Source organism: Canis aureus, chromosome 15, assembly GCF_053574225.1.
Source record: "Canis aureus isolate CA01 chromosome 15, VMU_Caureus_v.1.0, whole genome shotgun sequence".
Taxonomy (NCBI): Eukaryota; Metazoa; Chordata; class Mammalia; order Carnivora; family Canidae; genus Canis; species Canis aureus.
This window is the reverse complement of record NC_135625.1, coordinates 66,019,112-66,044,390: the sequence shown is the minus strand read 5'-3', so window position 1 is coordinate 66,044,390 and position 25,279 is coordinate 66,019,112. Positions and strand designations below refer to the sequence as shown.

Genomic DNA, 25,279 nt, shown 5'->3' with positions numbered 1-25,279 from the left:
CCAGTGTAGGTCTCCACTAATCCTGGGAATGACACACCAGACCCATGGCTGAGCCTTCCATGTAGACCAGGGTGGTGCTGTGTTTCTAGAGGCTTCTACAGCCTCAGCCAATGGGCTGCCAGGGAATTCTGCTGTGTGATGGAGCTGTATCAGTTGAATTAATCACTACTGGGTGGTGGACTCTGTGAGAAGATGGGCCACGGTGGGCTTCTCTGGACAGAGGACATGACTGGATCTATGGTCTGGCCATAGGTTTCCCAGCTGCCCCTTGTGTTCCTTGAAAAACATGAACTCCCCCAACCAGCATGCCTATCAATGTGCAGGGAGCACTGGGAGAGCTAATGCCTGAGCTGGCGATCAAACTTCTATAGATTCATTTAAAGAAAGTCCACGGCAGCTTCCTCGATGAGAGGCTAGAGGAAGGCAGAAAGATGTTTCTCGCACATGTAGATTTGCTGACAGGGGATGGTGAGTAAAAGTGCATCCTCTATGAAGCAAAAGAGACTCATCAGGTGGAAACTGTTTGAGTCCAACCCTGTCCTCCTGAGCTTAATGAAGTGGCAGCACATGGTAATTTGATTTACAAATGCAACCATATATTCATTCGAGAGAGAGAAATAGGGAAAGTAGATAAGGAGTGTGTATGGATAGAGACAGAGATGGATGTTGTGACAGAGTGTGCTCCTGGGACATGGGGGAGACGGAGATGGAGGTGGTGGGGACAGAGAGACAAAGGGGAGAGGGAAAGAGAGAAACAGAGAATTTAAACAGTGTGAGCCATTTGCCATCAACCCTCTGACCACCTAATATCAGGGGAGACCCTGGGTTGATCTGCCACCTTGGGCTACCCCTGGTCCTTGCCTGTCTTAGTGTGCATCTTGCATGTGGCTGAGTGCGACGCAAACATCTCAAGGTTTTTATTTTCATACAACTTGGCCCCAACAAGGCCATCCCTGCTCTAGTGCCCACAGGAAGGATGAAAAATTAGGCTCTGTTAAATGCAGAGAGATGCATTTTTCGAGGCTAATTTAATTTTATGCAATTTTCACCCGAGATGCCACTCCATTCCAGATAGTACAGTCAGGTGGCATACGATCTCTGGTTCATAACTATGTGTTTTCTAAGCAGAAACAGTTGATCCTTGAATGCCAGGGTTAAGAACTCTGCCTCTTAGGACTGTTCTTCCCCGAAAGAGGAACAAATGAGGAAGTTAGAGGTAATGCATAATTGTATAAAGAGAAGAAAATATGCAAAAGAGAAATGAAAGTAAATACTGGGGTTTTAAACTTCCCCTAAAAATAATGGCAGTCAATACTTAGTTGCATTTTTCTCACGGTTTGCTGACCTCATATGTGTATGCATGTGTGCGCACGTGTGTCTGATTTTGTGTGAACATGTAGTCAGGGTGCTCATGGTATAGCAGGACCTGCTTTACTCACTTAGTTAAATGCCGTGAACACTTTCCACATCCACAAGCACAGGCCTGGACTATCAAAGGACAACCCATGAAGGATTTTCATGAACTTCTTTGGCAGATGACTGTGGCCACTCTTTTCAGAAGTTGGATTTTTGGGCTGCAGCCCCACTAGGAGGCTATTGTCACAGGAGCTCCTATGCAGTTCAAGTCTCCCTGGGAGAGGAAACCCAAAACAGAGGGGGCACCTGGCTGGAGGCCTCCCAGGGCAGACCCCTGGCCCACGAAAGAGCTTGCAGACGAAGCTTTCCTAGATAGCTTCAGGATTCCTTTCAACCAGAACTACCATCATTCTCCCCAAGTCAAGAGGCGACTTGTGTTGACTCCAAAGGATGCCCATTGAATACTTTCCAAATATGTACTGCAGTTTTTAATTTTAGTTTTGGTAAAGCCATGGGTTGAGTCAAATGTAAACGTGTTACTGGAAACAGATATTAAGAGAATATTTAGGTGGCTTTTGAAATAATGTCAAGGGAAACACACAAGCTTCATTTAACTCTATCTCTCACATCGGCTAGGCTGAAGTGTGTGTACCCCTGCCTTTCTATTTGTGGAATATTGCCTACTAACATGCAAAAGTTTTGTACGTGCCAGTATGGTTAACTTAACTCTCCAAAAATCAGAGGATCATGATTTTCTTTAGATTAGTACTTACGTAGTGGAATCTCTCAGGCATTAGGACTTACTCGATCGCGTTCAGACATCACTTTGGCGATGGGATGACTGCATTAAATTAGCATCAAGTACAATGAGTGGTAATTGCAGGGCTGTCATTTCTACAAGTGCAAAATTAATGTGTACTGCAAACCCATCCCATTGTGTGCCACAGGAAAATCATGGAACCACGTTGTTCCGAGCAGAAAAATGTCCTGTAATAGCACAGTTAATGTGGTACGGTATTATTCAGCAATGGTATTCCTTTCCATCTCTGTTGTTGTCTCGTGCTCATTCTTCAAAATCTGCCTGATCTCATTTGTATGCTCATACTGCAGCACCACCAGACAGTAGCCTGGATGTACAGAGAATGTTACGGAACAATTCCTCCTTCTGTGTGGCATCTTGTGTGAATAATGCCAGCATAAACCACCCTCCATGTATTCACGAGGGTATGAATAGGCTACTTATGTAAAGCTTGTTATTAAGAGATACACCAACCATTTACAGGAAACTTTACCCAAATACTATACATTCATTTGGAAGGAGAAGAGTGATTTATGTGCATTTGGGTGGTAGCTTAGAGAAGGTACCGCTCGGCCACGCTCCATCCCTCTTGTTTACATGTGGGAAATGAAGCCACACACCAGTTGAGTGCATTTCTTCCAGTCATGCGGGATCACGAGGTGTGTTTTGAATGACAACATGCATATGCATTGGGCTCCCGTAGCCTGCTGATTGGCTTCGCAGAATTTATTAGGGATTAAAGGACCCATTCGAGCCTGAAATAATGCACTAATAACAGGTGCTCTAAGCCGACTGATGTGTTATCTCACGATTCCTGCAGTTTGGCTGAGGCTGAGAACCACTCATAGAGGCATCCTGCGTAAGGATAATAATAATAATAATAATAATAATAATAATAATGATAGTGACAACAACTGGCTGGACAGGTTTCCTTGTGAGTCTGGCTGGAACCACATCTCTCAGCAGCCAGGGGCTGGCGGGGGATGGGGGGGCATCCAGACTGCGGGCTGCCCTGACTCATCATCCACTGCAGGAACCCATCGGTCAACCTGCAAGCCCTCTGACCTGCCCTTGACCTCCCTGAGCTCTGCCATGGACCATGAGGGTGTGATGCAGCTATGTGCTTTGGAAGGTTCTAGCAGCACACAGTCATCTGGCATTTGAGTGAGACTCCACACACACACATGCGGAGCATCTCTCATCTTAAGTGAATGACAGAGATCAGGGGATGATTTAGGAGACTTCCTCCGTAAGATGGGAGAAGAATCCCGAATACCCTACTCTCAGAATAGAGTGCAGCGTGCACAACAACAACAAAAATCCCGATGTGGACGACTGAGGCTTCAAAGGAGGTACAAGAACACCATAGAAATGGGCTCTTTCTTACCCTTGTTGCAAAACGTGCCGTCGTAGGCCGTGTGGGAGCAGTCACAGGAGTAGCCGTGGTACTTCTCTAGACACCTGCCACCGTTCTCACAGTTGGCGCCGTAGCTGGTGCAGTGGCCCGAGCACCCAGACTTGAAGCCGGATGTGACCTTGGCTCTTTCCTCCAGGTCCAGTGTCACCCCGTTCATCCGCAGGGAGCGGATGCAGCCCAGGAAGCCCTGCTGGCCCCCAGCACCACCTGCAAACGACAGAAGGCACGGGACTCAGACGGAGGGACCTCTGCTGCAGCCCCTGTGCTTGTCCATCACCCCCCAAACCGCTGGCGGCAGGTCTGGCAGGGGGCCACTAAGGGCAATCAGCCCTGTCGCTTTGGAGCTGGCCCTGCCTGATAGAGAAGCTCCAAGCTTTCTCCCCTTTGGCCATAATGTCTAACTAAGGGAGGCTGTCTTGGGAGAAGCCATACATTTGCTACAGAAATAAAATGTTTGGAGATCCACAAAAATTATATATGCTGTTTTGGAAGTCTAATCTGGCTTCCTAAAGAAGTTTATAGAAATCTCTATGGTTTTTTTTGTTTGTTTGTTTGTTCTTTAATCCCATGGCATTCACTTCCATAGCATTATCTATGGAAAGAAATATAAAAAAGGCAGAGAAATATGAATATATTAGCATAGTTAACAAGTCAATTAGTTGGAAGGCATAAATCCATTTGAAATGTGACTGCATGTCCTGGTTCTTGTCTTAGGAAATACTTCGCTTTGAAGTTCACAGGAAAGGTTCCCAGGCTTCTCGTCCAGGGTGGTCAGAAGTTGGAATTGATAATTTTACACAAGAGTCAGCCACACCACATTGATTACCAGGTCAGGTTAGATGTCATTGCTTTTTGTCTAAATGCCATGGCAAGACATACAGGACAAAGAGCAAGTTCACTGTGATTTTCGAAGTTACAGAGTTAGGCAGAGGTTCATGAGCATGAAGATTATTAAAATATTCCTAATAAATCTCACAAGAAAGAGTCATTGGAGCATTATATCACAAGTGAATTTAATTCTGTCTGTAATAACCTTGGCTACGATTTTTTTTTAAGCCAGCTGGTAGAGAAGGAGGAACTCAAGTTTATATACATGTCTGCATGTTAGATTAACAAACTTTTCTGGAAATTAAATTAAAATGTGTAGTTTGAATTTCTGAAAGAAATATCTACTGGGGATCTAGGAAAAAATGCTGTTAATACAAGTTATTATTTTTTTAAATGCATTTGGCATGCTATGTAGTAGGTACTCCACTGAGTGCCTTCCTTAAATGTTATCACCCGATTCTCACAACGGCCTGGTGAGGCAGGCATCCTCATAATTACCCCCATTGTACAGATGAGGAGGCTGAGGCTCAGGGAAGCTCAGAGGTTTACTCAAGGAGTCATAGCTCCAAAGTGGCAAAGTTGCGTTAGCTCTTATTTTCGAGTGTAGGGTGTCAAACTCTACCCTGTGTTGGCCATTTAATACAGAAGGACTTCAGGGTCAGGGGCCTCATCAATGTACGTGTTTCCAAGACACAGGTTTGGACGTCTTTAAAGACGGAGGGGTCAATAGGATTGTCAGTGTTTGGGTGAGACTGGTAGCTGGGGATTGATTCTCATCACTTGTTTGGGTACGTTGAGAAAAAGCACAGAATCAAGCAGACTCATAAGACAGGGCTAGTGGATCAAAGGCTTTAGTTGCAGAGATGGATTCATTTGCTTATGTGTGTAAATCCTCAGCCGTGAAATGGCTATCTTTATAAACCCAAGCCTTGCATTCTCTCGTTGAGCAGTACACAGGTTTTGAATGATGATTCTCCGGGGATTGTTATTTATTATCAAACAAAATAATTGCATAGAAGATTAATTGAAGGGAGTCCAATGCCCTTTTGGGTCAAAGCTATGGGATAGTAGATGGCAGAAGCAGCTATTAAAAACAACCACGAAAAAAAAAAATAAAAACAACCACGATGAAGGATTTCCCATTCTGCAATCTGATCCTCAGCTCAGCTTCATACACTTCTTTGCTGATGAGAATTTGGGCCTGTGCTATGATTTGGAAGGATTTCAACCCATTAGTCCACTCTGTGTGTGTTAAAATTTCAATTTGGTGTCTATCGTGTTAGCGAGTATGGCTTTTGCTCTTCAATAAGGGCTTTCCAAAGGCCCTTTGTTCAATAAACCCTCAGCCCTTTACATTTTTGTCACTAGTCAATTAAGACAATTATATTCTATTAAAATACTCTGAAATTTTAAAATCATTGTTTTTTAGATATCTCCCACTTGCTCCTTTTCCCTATTACAAATGCAATCGTTTTTCATCATGGAAACCATAAACACACTGATAAGCAAAATGAAAAAGGGAATCTTTAATGCTATGCAGATATAGCTAGCTTTACTTTCAGCAAACAGCCTTTTCTACTTTTATCTATGAACACACATATATGTAAAAAAATAAAACAAAAGGAGAAATGGGATCACGACATACACATTGTTTTGAAATTTGCTTTTTGCACTTAAAACAAAAGGAGAAATGGGATCACGATATACACATTGTTTTGAAATTTGCTTTCTGCACTCACTACATCATAAAACATTTTCCCAGCAATAAATGCACAGCTAGAGCATCTTGGTTAACATCTGCAAAGCATCCTGTTCTGTGAATGATCTATCACTAATTTCCCATTCCACTACCATTGGGCTTTTAACTTACTCCGGCTTTCATTTTACCCAGGATTCTAATATAATAAATATCCTTGTAAAAAAAAAAAAAAACTTTGCCACTTCGGTATTTCCTTAGAATTCATTCTTAGAAGTGCAATTGCCGGGTACAAAGGCATATACATTTTAAAAGCATTTGAAATACATTTTCTTTTAAGATTTTGTCAACTTGTATTTCCGTGGTAGGGTATGAGATTCCCACCTTCCTCACACCAATTCAAATAGCCAGAATTCTTTTGAATTTATAGGCTAGAGAGAAAAAAAAGAGTTTTTTTGTTTTAATTTGCATTGCTTCAAACACTGTGAGCTGAATAATTTTTATGTTTTATCCATTCTTAGTTTTTGTTTCTTCATGCCCTTTGCTTTTTGTGGGGAATAGGGGGGGATATAGTTCTTACTGACAGATAACAATATTTTGGGCTTTAAGTCTTCATTATAAAAATTTGGCAACTATATCTTCCAGTCTGTGTCTTCAACTTACACGTGGTGTTTCTTTTTCTCTATGAATGTTTATGTAGACACATCCATGTTTCTTACTTGCATGATTTGTGACTTTGATATTAAGCTTGTAAAGTCCAATCTAAAAGTAATATAATAAACCTAATCCAAAATAATAACATCATTCAACTGTATTTTCTTCTAGCACTTTTATGGTTTCACTTTTCTTAACATTATAATCTTTATCTGGAATGTATTTTTTTTTAAAGATACAAATCCAAACCACAATGAGATCCCACCTCACACCAGTGAGAATGGGGAAAATTAACAAGGCAGGAAACCACAAATGTTGGAGAGGATGTGGAGAAAGGGGAACCCTCTTACACTGTTGGTGGGAACGTGAACTGGGGCAGCCACTCTGGAAAACTGTGTGGAGGTTCCTCAAAGAGTTAACAATGGATCTGCCCTACGACCCAGTAATTGCACTGCTGGGGATTTACCCCAAAGATACAGATGCAGTGAAATGCCGGGACACCTGCACCCTGATGTTTCTAGCAGCAATGTCCACAATAGCCAAACTGTGGAAGGAGCCTCGGTGTCCATCGACAGATGAATGGATAAAGAAGATGTGGTCTATGTGTACAGTGGAATATTCCTCAGCCATTAGAAACGACAAATACCCATCATTTGCTTCGACGTGGATGGAACTGGAGGGTATTATGCTGAGTGAAATAAGTCAATCGGAAAAGGACAAACCTTATATGTCTCATTCATTTGGGGAATATAAAAAATAGTGAAATGGAATAAAGGGGAAAGGAGAAAAAATGAGTGGGAAATATCAGAAAGGGAGACAGAACGTGAGAGACTCCTAACTCTGGGAAACGAACAAGGGGTGGTGGAAGGGGAGGTGGGCGGGGGGTAGGGGTGACTTGTTGACGGTCACTGAGCAGGGCACTTGATGGGATGAGCACTGGGTGTTATTCTATATGTTGGCAAGTTGAACACCAATAAAAAATAAATTTAAAAAAAATTTTATTTGTGAGAGAGAGAGAGCACGTGCACCAGTGGAGAGGAGGGGCAGAGGGAGAGGGAGAAGCAGGTCCCCTGCTGAGCAGGGACCACCCTGCCCCCCAGCTCGGCTGGATCCCAGGAACCCGAGATCATGACTTGAGTTGAAGGCAGCTGCTTTACCAACTCAGCCACCCAGTCGCCCCTGAAATTTATTTCATTTTAAAAATAACTTATACTTAATGGGTCTCACTAATAGTTGAGAGTTTGAAGGAGAGATTTTTAAAAGACTAAGTAAATGTTAATAAGACAAAAAAAAATAGAAGATTTAAAAAGGTCCAATTGACAGAGCAAATCAATCGAGGTTAGATCATATTTTTATCGCATCATTAAGGCAAACAGATATATGTATGTACTTCATTATTTATGTATATAGGCCTCATTCCACAAGGGGTTAGAAGGGGGTAGATTTTTCTGCCTGTCTTTGATTCTTTCTGCTCTCGGTCTTTCTGAAGCTCTACACCTCTCAGTCTTTCTTCCTACCTCCAGGTCTGTATCTCTCTCTTTCATCTCTCTCTCTCTCTCAGCACTGCTGGCTGTTCCAGGTTACTTGTGTGGCTTCCCTCAAGTCACTTCATCTCCCTCAGCATCATGTTTTCCCACCTATATAAAGAGGATTTGAACTAGATTTTGTCTTCAGTTTCTTCCAGCTCTAAATTAGTCTGGTTCATGACGTACAACCTCTCTCCCTGTACGTATGTGTCTCCATCTCTCTATTTCAGTAAATTACTCTCAATTTCTCCAAATTTACTTCTTGCACTGTTACCTGACCTTCCCCTCAACTCCCGCCCTCCTTTTGTTAATTGACCATAGAATATGACTGTGGTCTAATTTTTATTTGTTGCATTCATTAAATAAAGTTTTGCACTTTTTTTCTTAATTGATAAAGCAGGTAAATGGAATTTCATGTCTCTCTCTGTAAAAGAAAACTAAAGAAATTGTGCCCTTTTCTTACTTAGATGGCCTCTGATTTATTAAATGGGTCAGTGAGCTGGAAAGTACTTTTACTGATTTCGTCGATATGAAGAAAGATCTTTTGTTCTGAAAATGGTCATTATATGCTAAGCAAAAGATGTTAATGCACTAGAACCAGCGATGATTACTTGAGTTCAACTTATGTGCTCTATAGAAATCTTTCTTGGTGACAAATGTCATAAGTTTAAATTGTAGGTCTGCAAGCAAAAATGCTACTTAACCTTTGTTAATTAAAAAATCAACACATTGTCATTGGAGAGAGCCCCCTGCCATGCAAGGGCTTCATGCACATTAGTCAGATCTGTGGTAATTATCCAAGGTGAGATGTGGGTTTAATTTGTAAATCATTTTTCTGTGAAATGCTATTCAAGTATTGCAATTAAAGATTAATTATGGAAAGGCTGTATCTACCTATCATGAATAATACAATCACCAAATGCACAGAAGATTGGGGCAAAAGAATCCGGTATTAAATTAAGCAAAACAGATGAAAATAATGATCAAGAGGGACCCTAAAACATACGGTGTCCTCAAACTCAGAGCTTAGTTGTTTTCCAAGGAGCTAAGTGGAATTCGGTAGCACTTTTGCCCAGAGAGACTGGCCACTCGTTCACCACAGAGAGGATTCACACCAAAGCTTACGCATGTGAAATCTAATGTGTCCTTTCAGTGATTATTTACTTCCTGTTTCTTATGAGCCAGACCTTGTCTAGATGTTTAGAAGGTCTTCAGAGGGCCTTCAACCTTATAGAGCTTATATTCTTGCAGAGAGGAAGGGAAAAAATAATAATAAACAAAATAAGCAAGCGAAGTCCATCATGGGTTGTAGGTAATGTCCACCATGATAACAAGAAATCAGGCGGAGTTAAGTGGGATCAGGAGTGGGAGCAGTGTGGGGCCCGTCATAGGATAGGTCCCACTGAGATAGAAAGAGTATCCAAGAGCATATCTCTGGGAAGAGGGTTTCAGGATAGAGGCAAGTGGGTCCGGCCTGCGGGGGGGGGGGGGGTGGGGGGGTGGGAAGCAGATGGGGAAGGGCAGGTGGGAGGAAGCAGGAGTAAGATGGGGAGTTGCTGCAGGGTGCTTAGAAATGCAAAGCCACTGACCAATACATGTGTGGAAAATGCTGGAAAGGCAGGGCTAAAAAGGCAGAGGAGACCTACTTCTTGCTCACAGGTTAATGCAAATATACTAACAGTTCACTATGGTGCTAGGCACACGGTGACAGGTGAGAGACAGCAAACAGGGATGAGGAAGGCATGAGCGGTGGTCACAAAGATCTACTTTTGTATATTGGCTTTGCCGCTCACTGCCTGTGAGATCTTCCCAGCTCCTCTTGGGCCTCAGTCTCCTTGTGTGTGAAATTAGCATAACAACGTGCACCTTGCAGGGTCATATTAATAATGGGTGATAATACATCTCTTTGCCGTAATGCTAAGTTAATGGTAGCTGTCATTATTACTATTATTTATTATAAACAAAATTCTACAGAAGTACAGACTTGGAATAAATTAACTATGGCTAAAATGAGTGTACTCATGTACCAGAGGCATACTGAGTGTTCTTGAATGCGTTGTGTTACCCCCAAATTCCTGTGTTGAAGACCAACCCCCGTGTGCCTTTATTTGGAGATAAGGCCCTTTAAGAGGTAACTGAGGTTAAATGAGGTTAGTTAAATTATTAAGTTAAGGGATGCCTGGGTGGTTCAGCAGCTGAGCGTCTGCCTCTGGCTCAGGGTGTGATCCTGGAGTTCTGGGATCAAGTCCCACATCAGGCTCCCTGCAGCGAGTCTGTTTCTCCCTCTGCCTATGTCTCTGCTTCTCTATCTATGTCTCTCATGACTAAATAAATGAAATATTAAGAAAAAAATTTAAATAATTAAATAAAAATAAATGTTGAGGTAAGATAACTTAAGTCCCTCTTTTTAGCCAAATGACTTGTACCTGGGCTTAATTAGTATCATAAACCCATTTATTATATCTCTAATAGGCAGGTCATAAGGGTGGGCTCTAATGTAATCTGACTGGTCTTCATAAGAAGAGGAAAAGACACCAGGTATGTGTGCACACAGGAAAATGGCCACATGAGCGGTCTACAAGGTGAGGAGAGAGGCCTCAGGAGAATCCAGTTCTGGCCTCTTGATCTGGGACTTCTGGCTTCCAGAACTGTGAGAAGTAGCTTTCTGTTGTTTAAGCCACCCCTCACCCCCGCCGGTCTGTGGAATTTTGTTGTGGCAGCCTGAGCAGGCTTATACAGTGAGTGAAGGGTTGACATCAAGGCTGGTCTGAGCCAGGCCTGCCTGAGAGAATGCCCTTTTAACTGCGCCATTGTCTTGGAAGGCATGGGATTAGGCTGGCTGTTTTCTTTCTTTCGTCTGCTATGTGGGACCGCATCCAGATGTGGGGAGCTGTGAGCTGGCAGGAAGGCTCTGAACCTCTGATGGTATTAAAGACTGGTGAGAGAGAACTGTGACTCGTCTGTGTCCAGGTGACCCATCCAGACCTTGGATCTTCTCCAGAGCAGCCATTCCTGGCCTGTACAGGTACCTGCCTGGGTGGGCTGGGCCTCCTAGCTGTAGAGGCTGTACCTGCTGTATCTCCTGTTCTATAGGTTACCATTGTCTCTTAGGTCTTGACTGTCAACTTGAATCCATTAAAAAACAACCCAACCCTGCAGTGCAGTAGAGTTACGTAAAATAAAACCCCATTATTTGGCTGAGAACCTCAGGATGGTGAAGATTTTTCAGTAGTGGAGGGAGTTAAAGGATGTTGGATCACATTATTCAGCGCAGCTGAATGATTGACAAGTATTGATCAGGGATGCCTATGTCAGCTAGATATTAGAGGGCGTATATGAAAAAGCTCTTACATGCTCAGAGATCTGGGGTTTGGAGAATTGCCTTCTCAGATAATGCTCATGAGTGCTCATTCATAACTTCATTCAATGGAATAGATTTTTTTTTAAGGTTCATTATCACACTGCATGGATTTTCTTATGTCCTCAGAGCAAAGGACACACAGCATCTGTGAATCCAAACTATTTAAACTAGAAGGAGACTTCAAAATAGAGGCTGAGGGAATACTGGGTTTCTGACAGCACAGAACACTCATACGTGTCACATTTATGTGAATTGCTCTGTGACGGGGATGATGGCAGGAGGTCTGAAGTCATTCTGCAGGCCACGGGGGCAGGGCAAGCATAATAAATTACTAGCTATTTCAAAGCTAGTATTAATTGAATACTAGCTGTACCAGGTGTTGTCCCAAACCTTACATGTTGTAACTCTCAGAGATAATTATTATTATTATCCTCACTTCACAGGTGAAGAAACAGACCAAGAGAGTCGATTTACCCAGTGTCACACTGCTAGTAAGTGGCCACTGGCCATAGTTCCCTCCCAGGCTAGCTGGCTATGAAGCCTGCACTCTCACTCTGGCTGCCATCTTGATTTTTGGGCTTGCGTCATTGAGACTCTTCTCCTACATATGATGTGTTCCTAGGCATTGCTGTGCTTAAAATGGAAAATGCTAACAGAATGATTAATGTCTAAGATAAGTCATTCCCCACTTGGCATAATCCTGTCCCTGAAGCCACAAGGATGGCTGTTCAGAGCCAGGAATACGGATGCCCAAACTGATCTCCAGGTCAACAGACAGGGGGCGCTTCTTTGATGCCATTATCGAGATGATATTTTTCTTGGTACAAAAGCTTCACTGCAACTTTCAAATCAAAGCACTCATGGGTTTTAGCCCTGGATGGTGGGTCATCCCCATGGTGGGTGGTTGATCATCCCTGACACCTAGGTGAGACCATGCTCCTTCCGAGGGTGGCTCTTCATGGTGAGTCTCACGGTTCCAAGTCCCTTACAAAAGTGGGGACACAGAGAGAAGACAGTGATAAACCACCGCATCCGAGCCAGTTCCAAACGTTAAAGCATTAATAGTCACTTAGCAGATTTCAACGCAAACTCAGAATTAAAATCCATCAGCTGAGAACTCCATCAAACTATTTCTTTTACAAATATCTGTATGTTATTTTTCTTATTATCTGTCCCTCTGGTGGATACTGCTCATCTTTAGAGCAAAATAAGCGTTTTCTTTCTGTTGATTTAAACATATCCTATGTTCTTTCTGACAGACACACACACACACACACACACACACACACGAGGTACCAGGAACCTGACCTGGGCTGATTCACCTCTCTCTTGGTCTTTATTATCTGTCTTCAAGTCTTTTTTATATAACAACCGGATCCCGTCTCTTCCATCCAGAGTCAAGAACTCCCCAGTGCTGCTGCCACTCTCAGACTGCAGACTCAAGCAAGCCTTTGCTGATCCCAGGTCAAGGCTGGACTCATGGATCTGGGAGGGATCAGCATGGCTCTGATCACCAGCCTCGCAGGATGTATTTGCTTCCCAAGGCACCAGGGTGGAGGAAAAAGAAGAGGATCTTGGGGATGGAGAAGGAGGGGAAGAGAGGAGCTCGCAGTGAGGCCGAGGACAGAATATGGTGCATTTTGAGGCCAGGCATCCAAGGAGGGCATAGTTATGAATGTTAAGTAATACCAGGAGGTCAAGGAAAACAGGAAAACAGTGAAAGGCTATTTGATCTGATTATTTTGAGACAGACCTTTTGGTGTAGCCTCAAGGGAACGGGTACAGAGAGAACTAAGTTAGCAGGTAAAGCTACACCACTGGCTTAAGACTCGATTACCGCAGAAGCTGGCTGTCCCTGTTTAGGTGGGAGGGAAGCATTTTTAAGGTGTGTGTGGGGGCATGAAACACATGTGGAGGTGGGAATAGGAGGGGGTTGAGGCAAATGGGATCCAGCGGTTCCATGTTCCAAGAGGAGGGTTTTCTCCTCACTCCAACTCTCTATGAGGAGCACAGCTCAGGGCCTGAATCCTAGCTTCTCATGTAAGGCAGACGACACAGGACAATGCATTCTGTAATCTCAAGGGAATGGACAGGAGCTTGTATGGAAGAGTGACAAGGCCTCTGAAGAGACCCAACGCGATAAAGGAAGGACTTCTGTACCAGGAGGGGCAGAGCTGTGGGGAGCAGGCACACAGGACCTGACATCATCGACATCTTAATTATGACATGAGACATGAGACATGAGATGCCTGACATGAGACAGCAGCAAGATTAGCATACTGATTCCCCCCGTGATATTGGAGACTTGGGGTGATGACAAACTAGCATGAAGAATTGGTCAAAGATGCTGAGAATTACAAAACCGTAGCTGTTGAAAGAAAGATTTCTGAGGAGGGGTTGAAGAACAGACCAGATAGAGCAGAAGAACATTTTAGGGGGTTGAAATATTGGGTCAATGAACCCTTTCCAGAGGCTACAGATTAAAAGAATGAAGGAAGAGATAAGAACTATGGAGGGTAGAAGAGTTGCCATTTGCATAATAACAACTTCATAAGAAGAGAGTAACTCGGAGGAAGGACTGGTTTGAAGAAATAATGACTCAGAATATTCTAGAATGAATGTTAGACTTCAGAATGAAGAGGCTGCTAAAGTACTGAACAGAGTAGATAAGAAAAAAAAGCCACAGCTATACCTACAGCTTTGGTTCTTACCTGAGGCCCCAAACCCCAGGGGTTCATCTACTGGAGTCTGGAGGCTGGGGAATGGGATGGAAGCACCTTCATGTCGAATGTCAATATTTTCACTAGCATCTAAATGAAAGTTAGCATTTTCTTCAATTAGGACTGTAGGGAGAACTGCAGCAGGATTACCAGTATCTGTGTCCTTGCTGCTGATACAAAATCATAGAGGTATTCCTATTACATTAGAGTTACAGATTTTTTTTGAAATGTCATTTCAAATCATGGTCAGGATGAAGTTGAAAATAAGGTAGTTATTATTATTATTATTATTTTAAATATTTTATTTATCTACTCATGAGAGACATACATAGAGAGGAAGAGACATAGGCAGAGAGAGAAGCAGGCTCCATGCAGGGAGCCCTATATGGGACTTGATCCCAGGACCCCGGGATCACGATGTGAGCCCAAGGCAGATGCTCAACCACTGAGCCACCCAGGCACCTCAAGATATTTAATAGACCTGATGCCAAGTCTTGTTATTTATAGCACTTGCATTACTATCGTATCACTGATTTGCTGTTTTAAATGTTGGATCACTTAATTTCAATGTACTTGGTTTCTTTTGTAACTTGGTACACTCTACGTTATTCATACAAAACACCATTCAGAGAAGAGCGACACAGAGTTTAGCAGACTGGCCCTCCAAGAGGGTGGGAGTGCTGCATTATAGTTAAGAAATATTAAAGGACAAGAGAGAGAAGTTCAGTAGTAAGGATGCAACTCACGTCTCACTTCTCAATAGCAACATTGCCGATAAAAGACACTATCTCCAGAGCGCTGATTTAAATATGGTGACCAGGGAAGATCTTTGTAAGCATGTGAGTCTTGGAAGGGTTCACCTACGCAGGCTTTCTTAGACAAAACTGCCTTTGAGTAAAAAGGGAAACGAATCCAAGAGGTAATAAGATATGGGAAATAAGAGTAGGTAAAAAGAAAAAAACTTAGTAAATGTAATTAAAATAAGTATACTGATAAGATACTGCAATTAAAACCATAATGGATATCAGCACAGCAGGCAGGAAGGTGGAGAAGGAGGTCAGACTGTTCTTGGTCTTTTGTCTTATTCAGAATGGAGATATTGATTTGTTTTTGTGAATGATAGAGAAAAAAAACAGCATAAGTATGAGTCTTAATAAGTCAGGAATAGCTGCCAGAGGAATGACAGCAGAGTGGATAACTTTCAAATCAGTAGAGTGATACTCAATGTAATCAATGTAAGGTAGATGGGGGTGGGTGTGTGAGCAAACAAGTAAACAAAACACAGGAAATCAAAAATGTACAGTAAGGTGGCAGAGATTGTCCCTGAAATAGCACTCGTTACGATAAATGAACTAAGAGATAGAGGTTCTCAAATTAGATTTTTAAGAGACTCAGCATTATGATATCTGAGATGCCTTATTTATTTATTTATTTATTTATTTATTTATTTATTTAATTTAACTTAATTTTATTTTATTTTTATTTATTTTATTATTTTATTTTATTTTATTTTTATTTTATTTTATTATTTTATTTTATTTTTATTTTATTTTATTTTTATTTATTTTATTTTATTATTATTTTTTCTTTAAAGAAAAGGGTACACACACCTGTACAAAGCCCCAGGAAAATATTAATTACAACGAAGACACTGCAGTACTGTGAAGAGCAGGGATAGACCCTGTGGGACGGAACACATCATAGGGAATAGAGATACAATAAATCAAAAAGGTCCAGAACACACTTCACTAAGCAAAAGCGCCTCAAGCTATACAGAGCTCCAATGATAGGTTATTGACGGAAATAGAGAATTCAACCCATAAAGTTTGAAGTCGACACTCAGAAACTGATCGGACAAGCAGTACTTGCTGAATTTAAGGCTGCGTATACCTTACAATTCAGTAATTGTCCTGAAGACACAGACACACACATAGGAGAAACCCTCCGACAACAGGGGGACGTGCATAAACAGTCCTGGAACGGCTGGGCGGGGGCAAAGAGTTCGGAGAATTCAGGTGTTCATCTCTAGGGCACGGAATAAATAAAGCGCAGGTTACACACCATGGAACGCTATGCAACCCTATTCGCAGAGCCATACAAATACATCTTAAAAACATAAGGCCGAGTGAATGAGCAAGAAACAGATGAGATTTGTAGTACAATTCCATTTATATAAATGATGACACGCGAAAGGCAATAGTGTGAAGTTTCCAGAACAAACATACATTTTGAACAGATATATAGGGAGTGGGGCCGGGAGGCCATCCATAAACTACACTCGAGTGGGTGCCAGCGATGGGGAGAGAATGGGAGGTGGGAGTGGGGAAGACAGAGGAAACATAATAAAGTGAAAATAAAATGAAGGAGGGACACCGCCAGGCTGTGACAGCGGGACCAGGAGGTGAAGAGTGGGGCCCGCGCAGTCCTGGGACCTGGACAGCAGGGCTGACGGAGGGAGGGAGGGGGGCCTGGGGTGCTGTCTGGCTTCCTCGGGGAGTTGCAGGAGGGGCAGTGGGGCTGTGAGTGCCCAGCCCTTCCTCAATATTTGAGTCACGATACTGATTTCTTTCTTTTCTTTTTTTTTTTTTTGATTTCTTTCATTATGATCTTTTTCTGTATGACAGTTGCCATTTATTATTAGAAACTTTAATTCATTCCTTACTGAAAGAATAAAAAAATGTATATGTGAAATTGTAAAAAGCCTTCTATGCTGATTGCAAAACTGGGGCCTTTAGGTTGAAACAGCTTCTCTGGGGGCACCTGGGTGGCTCAACGGTGGAGCGTCTGCCTTGGGCTCAGGGCATGACCCCGGGGTCCTGGGATTGAGTCTCGCATCAGGGTCCCGGCAGGGAGCCTCTTCTCCCTCTGCCTGTGTCTCGGCCTCTCTCTCTGTGTCTTTCACGAATAAATAAATACAATTTAAAAAATAATTTTTAATATTAATTTTTAAATAATTAAAAAAAAAAAATAAAATCCAGCTTTCTGGATCAGACCATGCCGGTTGTCATGAGAAAATTGGTTTGAGGACCACCTAGTCCCCAAAGCGTTTGTCTTGGGGCACATGAGCTATTTTACACAGAAGGACCACAGGACTGGCTGGCTCTTCAGTCCCAAATCTCTCTAAACGCTTCCACACGTGGGACCTCTGCCTTAGAAAAGTGGCTCAGTGCCTAGAAAACGGGTGTTAAGAGGTTACCATGCAAAGTCCCAGGAGAGGGTAGGGGTCATTGTCAGTCTGATTATGTTGCAAGTGCAAGAAAACAAGGCGAAAATAGTGGCTACATGTTGGCAAATTGAACACCAATAAAAAATAAATTTATTTAAAAAAAAAGAAAAAAAAAGAAAACAGTGGCTACGGCAACTTACTTAATATGTGAAAACTCTAACTGTAGAGAACAGAATTTTATTTTATTTTATTTTATTTATAAAAAGCCAGTAGGCCCTGTCCCCCACCATGGGCTGGGGAAGGAAAAGATACGATGACTACTAGCAGGTGATGCCACCTGTGGTGGGGTGGAGGGCAGGCCCAGTTCTACTGAGAGGGACAGAAACTCAGACGTGGCCTCGAGGCGGAGCTTGGTGGAAGGTGGTCACAAGAAGACCAGAGTAAGTGCTGGTTGTCTCTGTGACGAGCAGCTGTGAGGGAGTGGCCGCCCATGGAGTGGCTTCTGTATTTCTGTTTTTTTATTTTTATTTTATTTTATTTATTTTTTTTAATTTATTTTTTATTGGTGTTCAATTTGCCAACATATAGCATAACACCCAGTGCTCATCCCGTCAAGTGCCCCCCTCAGTGCCCGCCACCCAGTCACCCCCACCCTCCACCCACCTCCCCTTCCACCACCCCTAGTTTGTTTCCCAGAGTTAGGAGTCTCTCATGTTCTGTCTCCCTTTCTGATATTTCCCACTCAAAAAAAATGTTTTTTAAAAAAATTTTATTTATTTATTCATGAGAGGCACAGAGAGAGAGAGGCAGAGACACAGGCAGAGGGAGAAGCAGGCTTCCTCAGGGAAGCCCGATTCGGGACTCGAATCCAGGACCCTAGGATCACGCCCTGAGCTGAAGGCAGATGCTCAAGCACTGAGCCCCCCAGGCGGCCCCAGCTTCTGCATTCTATTTGCCCTTTTGCTTTGTAGATAGTTTATTGATTTCATCTAATGATACTTATGCCAGATTTTACTCAGCAAATCATTTTATTTTACTATTTTTACCAATGGTGGTGGTTTCCAACCATGGCATCACTTCTTATTTCTGTCTGAGGGAGAACCAGGGGACCAGTTATAAGGATCGAGGGAGAAGCTCTTTGCATCAGGGTCCGAGCTAGCATCTCAGCGGTTGTCAGGGAGACAAGGCCTCGAAAGAAGGAGGCTGAAAACTATAGTTAGGGCCTACACTGTTCAGAGATGCTGTCTTTCATAATATTCGGAGACTCTGTCTCCCCTCTCTCTCTCTCTTTTTTTTTTTTTTTTTTGGCTTCTGTCATGCTTGATTTTAGTCTGTGGTACCCAGTGAACAAGGTTATTTCCAAAGATGGTGATATAACTATTAATTCAGAGAATTGACAGACTATACATACATTCAGTTACTCATTTCACTGCATCCTCAGCAAATATTCATTGGGCATCCACTGCAGCATCCGTCTAGGTCCCTGTTATCACATAGCCTATCTCCTAGGGGAAGGACACAGAGAGAAATGGGAATATCACCAGTGCTAAGGACAAGGTAAAATGGGAAGTGACTGGTTACATCAGGTTGAGTGGTGAGAGAAGGCCTCCCTGAGAAGGTAGGTGAAGTTGAGGCATGAAGGACAAGAAGGACCTGGGCTCTTCAGTGTCTGGGGAGGTACTTCAGGCAGAGGAAATGGCCAGTGCAAATGCTCTAGAGCAGGAACTAACTTGGCGTGTCCATGGCACATGCCCACACTGTGGAGACCAGCAACAGTCCAAGCAAAAAACAACCATGGCTTTGGCGAGTGTAGGACTTGTGGTAGTGGAGAGCAGTGGACACACCTCGGGCACAGTCTGGAGTAGAGGTAGACACAAGACTTACTACTGACGGACAGTGGATGAGGGAAAGAGAAGAATCCAGGGTAACTCCAAATCTGGGTCTCAAGCAAAAATGGTAGGTGGTGATGTCATTTCCTGAGATGGGAAGGTTGGTGGAAGAACAGGTTTGGGGTTGCCCTCAAGAGCCTGCCATAGTTTCTCTGAGATGCCCAGTAGACATCCAAGCTGGGATGCTAAGTAGACAGTTGGATGAGTGGATGCCAGATTCTTGGGAGAAGTGAAGCCTGGAGATTTTGATTCAAGAGTCCTCAGTCCCTAGGTAGTATCAGAGGCCACTGGACTGGATAAGATCATTTGGGGGAAACAGATGAATGAAGAGAGGAAGGTTCTAGGACACTTCAACATCTAGTGGTCATGGAGAGGAAGCGAACACACAGGAGGGACGAAGTCGTAGCAAGCAAAAGGTGAGAGGCAAAGCAGGTGAGTACACTGCCACGGGGCCCAAGAGAAGAAAATATGTCATGAAGGACAGTGGGTGGGATGCTGCTGGTGAAACTGTGCCCTGTAGGGTTAATGAAGTTGAAAGTAGCAGAAAGGTTAAAGCTTGCTTTTCAGAGACTTGTTTCCTCCCCATCAGCTGTTGTGTCTTTCCGACCCCACTAACAAACCTGCCAGCTGTCTGCAGAAACCCTGGACTCCAGGTCAACCAGTATGGTTCCAGCCTGGGGACAAGCAAAGCCTTACTTTCCTTACCTGAGATAACGAGCCCAAGGCTCCATCCAGTTTATGTCGGCTCTTGGAGCATGCCCACAACTCCTTCTCTTTGTCAAGATAACCTCCTGATGTTGCTAGAATTGGCGATTTGTTAGGTTCTAACAAGATACTGGAGGCCAGCTCTGGGGAAAATCAGAGGCCTTGTCATGGCAGCACTTCCACAAGAAGCCAGACCAACCAGGCAGGTCAAAGATGGCGGGTGCCATGACTGGAAACCTCTAACCAAATCAAGAAGAAAAGGCAAAAAACTGCTTCCAAGAAATCCCAGCTCCAAGTAATGAATATTCCACTCCCTAGTTAACAACTGTCAATGAAAGACAGACACCCAGGGCACCCAGCTCTCTCTTTGGAGCTCGCCTGCTCTCACATTTTGGGAGTAGACTTTCATTTTGTTAAACCTTCCCACTTGTGTTGCTGGTCCACTGTGCTGTGTGTCTGTCCTTGAAATCTTTTTCCTGACAAGACCAAGAACCTTTGGTGACATCTTTGGGATGGGCTGGGTCAAGGTCTCAGAGGGGTCTCCCCCACTTCACCAGGCAACAGAGTCAGGGGCTGAAGTTTGCCTCATTCTGACGTTAAGCCCCCCCCCCCCCCCCCCGCCGTAAACATGGGATAAATGTCACATGTATGTCACTCAATGCACATGCCCCATCTTTCCTCAAATAGTCCTAAAGTTCCGGGCCCTTTCCATCAATGTGTGTGTAATCTCAACCCCTCAGATTATAAAAATGTGTTCCCTCCCCCTTTGGGGGATGTGAGGCTTGTCCTCCTCTCTCCTCATTTGGCTGCTTCTTGAAGAAACTCTTTCCTTGCTGCTAACTTGATGTCTCAGTGGTTGGTTTTGCTTTGCCTTGAGCCAATGGACTGGGAGATCATGGAAAGAAGACTAGAATTCTGGGCGTTTTCTAGACATCTGTGGGTTCTAGAGAGATCTGTGTTGACTGTGACAACCCTTGCAAAGGGTTTACTAACATAAGTAAAAAAGACAAAACAGCTTATTTTTGTATCACGGAGACTCTCAAGTGGGGTGGCTCATCCCCGCCAAGACGGCTTCTGCTTCTCTTCTTCAGCCCAACACTTTGTGTCTGCGCGTGGTCCTCTGACTGCCTTGATCTTTTGCATTTTGACTTTGTGATGCTCAGAATACTTGCTGGGGCCAACTCAGGCTAGGCCTGACCTCCTAGTCTCCTACTCCAGTGTTTCCTCCTGGGGGCCGGGCTGCCGTCTGGGGTGCACAAGTCTTTGTTGGGATGGATTCCCCTGTGCGTTGCAGAAAGTTCTGCTTGCAGCCTGTCGCTGGAGGTGGCACTGGAAGCCACCACATTTTTCCAGATACCTGGTGGGCCCCAAGATCACCCCAGATGAGAAACGCTGGTATACACCGACCAAGAGGGCTGGCAGCGTTCCCTTCAGCTTGACTCAACACCAGACAGGTTTCTCGCTGATCCTAGACCCCTGACTTCCCTCTTCTTAAAAGATTTACCTAAGAAAACTCGTAAATTCTTTGTCTTCCCCTTTGAGATGTAAATTGTTTCCCAACAGTCTTTTTCTGCCAGTTTTACTGGGGACCCAGGAGTCGTCTCTTTGAAAGGTATACGTCAAGGTTGCTCCTGCCAGTATCTCTCAGGTTCTGGGCGAGCGAGTGTGGGCCCCTCACTCCACTTTGTAAAACTACCCCTCCTGCCAGGAAGACAGGAGAAAGTGAGCTTTTCCGTTGGGGGCAGTTGTTAGCAAACACAGGTGGCCTCTCATCTCTCTTCCCCTAGCTCCATAAAACTCGCCTCGTGTGTCTTACCACAACTAAAAACCAACACCCGAAAAACCAGTTCTCTTCCACTATTCCAGTGGGGTTGTGACTAAGCCGTGGACTGCCTCCCCCTGCAGTAACCTTGAGCGAAATCTCCTTTGCCTGTTTAATGTTGGTGTAATTTTTGCTTCGACAAGATGAATCGTTACGAGCCGGGTCCCTGGAATCAGACTGTGAGGGGTCAGATCTCGCCTCTGTCCCTTACCAGCTGCTGCACCACTTTGGGCTGCTGACTCATCCTCAGCCTTAGTTTCTCCAGTGTGAAAATCAAGCAGAAATTAGTCATAGTATTTGCTTTACGAGAGCTGAACAAAGCATGGGGCGCACTTGGCCTCGAAGTGTCGCTCGGAACATGTCAGCCAGCACTCACATTGTTGCTACTGAGGCAGGCTTGCAGGAAATGGGAACAAGCAACATATTTTCTGTGTTTTGACTCCTGCCGTCTGGACTGTACATTTTGTATTCTAAACTTTTTGGATACTAAAAAGAACCGTTCTATTCATACACAGATTTGGGTGCGCTTTGCGACTGGAGTTCCATTTTTCTCCCTCGCAGACAACAAATGCTGATTTTCTCTTTCCTCTCCCAATGCTGTTGCGTTTCAGATGGCAGGGGAATTATCCATTCAGGATTTTGGAATCCAGAGGGGGTGAGCAACAGCTGACCAAACAAATCACATCGTGGTGTTTGGGGAAGTTGGGCTGTTTTATGGGGTTGCTCATGCAACGTCGCTTAGTGAACGGTCATAGCACTCTGTCCTCATTGACTTCTAAGTCCATCTAAGCTTCCAGTCGTCCATGAACTCAAGTGGCAGCTCAGGAGGAGTTTCCTGGAAGATAAACTGCTGGAGGAAGAGAAGCCTGCAGGCTCTGCTGCTCCCCTGTGCCCTGAGGCCTGAGGACAGAGCTCCTCCTGTCTCCAGCCAGGCATCCGCAGAGCACAGAAGATCCTGAAGGAACGAGCATGGAGCATGGCTTTCCACCTCCTCTTGGGCTACCTCTTGCACAGAAGGGATGGTCTCCTTTAGTCTCCAGAGAAATTTCACAAGAGGTCAGGGTCAAGTGGTTGACCCGGGACATTTGTCATTAGTTCGGGTTCTCAAAGAGCCACTTAGGCCACTGAGTCTTCCCGAACCTTCCTGAAGCAGCCTCCTGCTCTCCCAAACTCTGGCCTCCTCCTCAAACTACCACCGAGCACAGTCACATGCTCTGGCCTGCGTCTAGCTTGCTGAAAACCAACTCCTCCGCCAGCCACCTGCCTTGAATGGCCTGCCTGGCTCTCCTCGATGGCTCACCCTCGCCAGCTCCCTGACCATGCCCCGGGCTGGCCGCTGGCTGCAGGCTGAGGGCCCAGCAGACACCCTGGCCCCCTCATAGCCCTGACGGTGTCGCTTCAGCGGCCAGGGCTCCCAACTCCCCCGACGTCTCTGTGCCAAAGCGGGCTCTGGCTCAATCCAGCCTGGCATTGCTCATGCCTGGATAGTGACCATGAGCATGTCTGCTCTTCTCTGCGTCCTAGGAAAAATAGGGCCTTTGGCTGCCATGGAGGATGTTGGTCTGAGCACCCGGACTGGTTGAAGCTACAGACCACCATGTGGTTTAAGGGGCTCTGCTGGGCCATCCCAGGAGCTCATCATACGCTAGTTGCTCATGGTTGGACCAAAAACATGAGGAAGTTTCCTGCGTTTTTCAGACAAATACCAGCCACAGCTTCCTTCTTCTCATGGCACCTTTTGTGTTTAAGTTTATTTGTTACGTTCTGACTAAGGCAGAATCGTGGCTGTAATAATCATTCTCATAGAAATGAGAATCACTGTCTACAGACCTGTGTTAATTCCCTTTCGATGACAGCTTTTAATTATATTTTAGATGTCGAGTGAGGGGGACTGTTCTTCCCTGTTTCTCCAGTGACTTTGAGGAAGGACACACTAGCCTGGCCTTTCCCTTAGAGCCCACTCTGTGCGTAAAGCCAAGAAGGACTTCCAGTCTGTTTTAGCTTTAGGCCGAGTCAAAGCACCTCTTTTCTAGAATGGAGAAGGAGCTCTTGGGCAGCTCTGCCACATGTTTGGGTTGTGACTCTGATGCCCCTGTGATATTTTCACATGGATGCTTGCAGGCTTCTTGGCCAACTGAGAACAATTCTGGGCTCTTGCTTGCTGCTCCTGCTCTGTGGCCACTGCGACAGGTAAGCAGAGTAACTGCAGCCTGATTTTGGATATTGAGGGAGTGTTTGCACCATGGGGACTTTCCTTCGGGGTGTGTGGGTTAGAGTGACCACGTATCAGGCCGTACTTTAGGAAAGGAGAAATGAGCCAGTTGGAAGCTGGTTCTGTAGAAGGGGGCGAGTGTTACATGGAGGAAGAAAGCTAAAGGAGTAAAGGTAAAAGCAAAGATAAAGAATAACTCACATTTCAGGAGTTGGACTTCACTCTAGAGTGCTTATCCTAGATGGTATCAATCCCCCCTGAGAAGTGGGAACTGTATCCCTATTCCATACAGAAATACTGAGTCACCTGCAAGTGGTTCCTTGGGGGGTTGTGGGGGCAGAGTTGGGATCCAAAGCCCACGTGAGCCACACGACACCGTGGGAAGGATGACGGCTCAGCATCTGAGGCCCCCCTAACCCATGTCCAAACACGAAATCACAAATGGTTGACGTGGGAAGAAATTCCAGAGACCAACAAACCCAACTCCTTTATGAGACAGATGAAAAACGAGGCTCGAGAGGGAAAGTGGTGACACTGGGTCAGGACAGAGCGTCTCATGAGAGCTGAAGTCAGAACAGCTCTCGGGTCCCCCGAATCCCTACAGTATAGTCTTGTGGTAACTGGCTCTAGGATTTCACGGTCGTTGAGCTGATTTTCTTTCTGGAAACAAGTCTCCCTCTCCTCCTCTGGGAAGGATGTCTGTTGCAGAACGATAGTTTTTCACACTGGTGCAAAATCGCTTGTGTCTGGGGGGTGCGCACCTTGCCCACCTCTGAGATGACAGGAGATTAGAAATGGGACATGGACCTCCCCGTTTTCAGAAGTGAAAAGCAGCTGCTGACTCATCACGGCGGCGCCCCTGTTCTGCAGCTTCTTTCCCAGGTCAGCAGGGGTTCCATAATTCCTAAATTCCAAGAACATGTTTTCTGGCCTGATGTTACACATGGCCCTTGCTCTGACTTGGTGATAGCAAACACAGAGAATTTCATGGAAGCCTCTCCTCTGCTCCTTTCTTCCGTGCTTATTCCTCCCATTCCCCTTTCATTCCTCCTGAGATGCTGTTTTTCTGCCTGTCTCTAAAATTCAATTGTTCTGTCGAATTGTGACTTTGGCCCTCTACTGTTCTCT

The 25,279-nt window shown here is 44.5% G+C and overlaps 1 protein-coding gene across 6 annotated transcripts in view; it reads right to left on the bottom strand.

Annotated features, from left to right (window-relative positions):
* The window catches only part of CNTNAP2 (contactin associated protein 2), a 1,978,697-nt gene that overhangs the window by 204,657 nt on the left and 1,748,761 nt on the right, over positions 1-25,279 (bottom strand). For all 6 annotated transcript variants that reach the window (XM_077850275.1, XM_077850276.1, XM_077850277.1 and 3 more), the window contains one exon: positions 3,543-3,779. In XM_077850275.1, the coding sequence (XP_077706401.1) occupies positions 3,543-3,779 (237 nt within the window). The remainder of the gene's footprint in view (positions 1-3,542; positions 3,780-25,279) is intronic.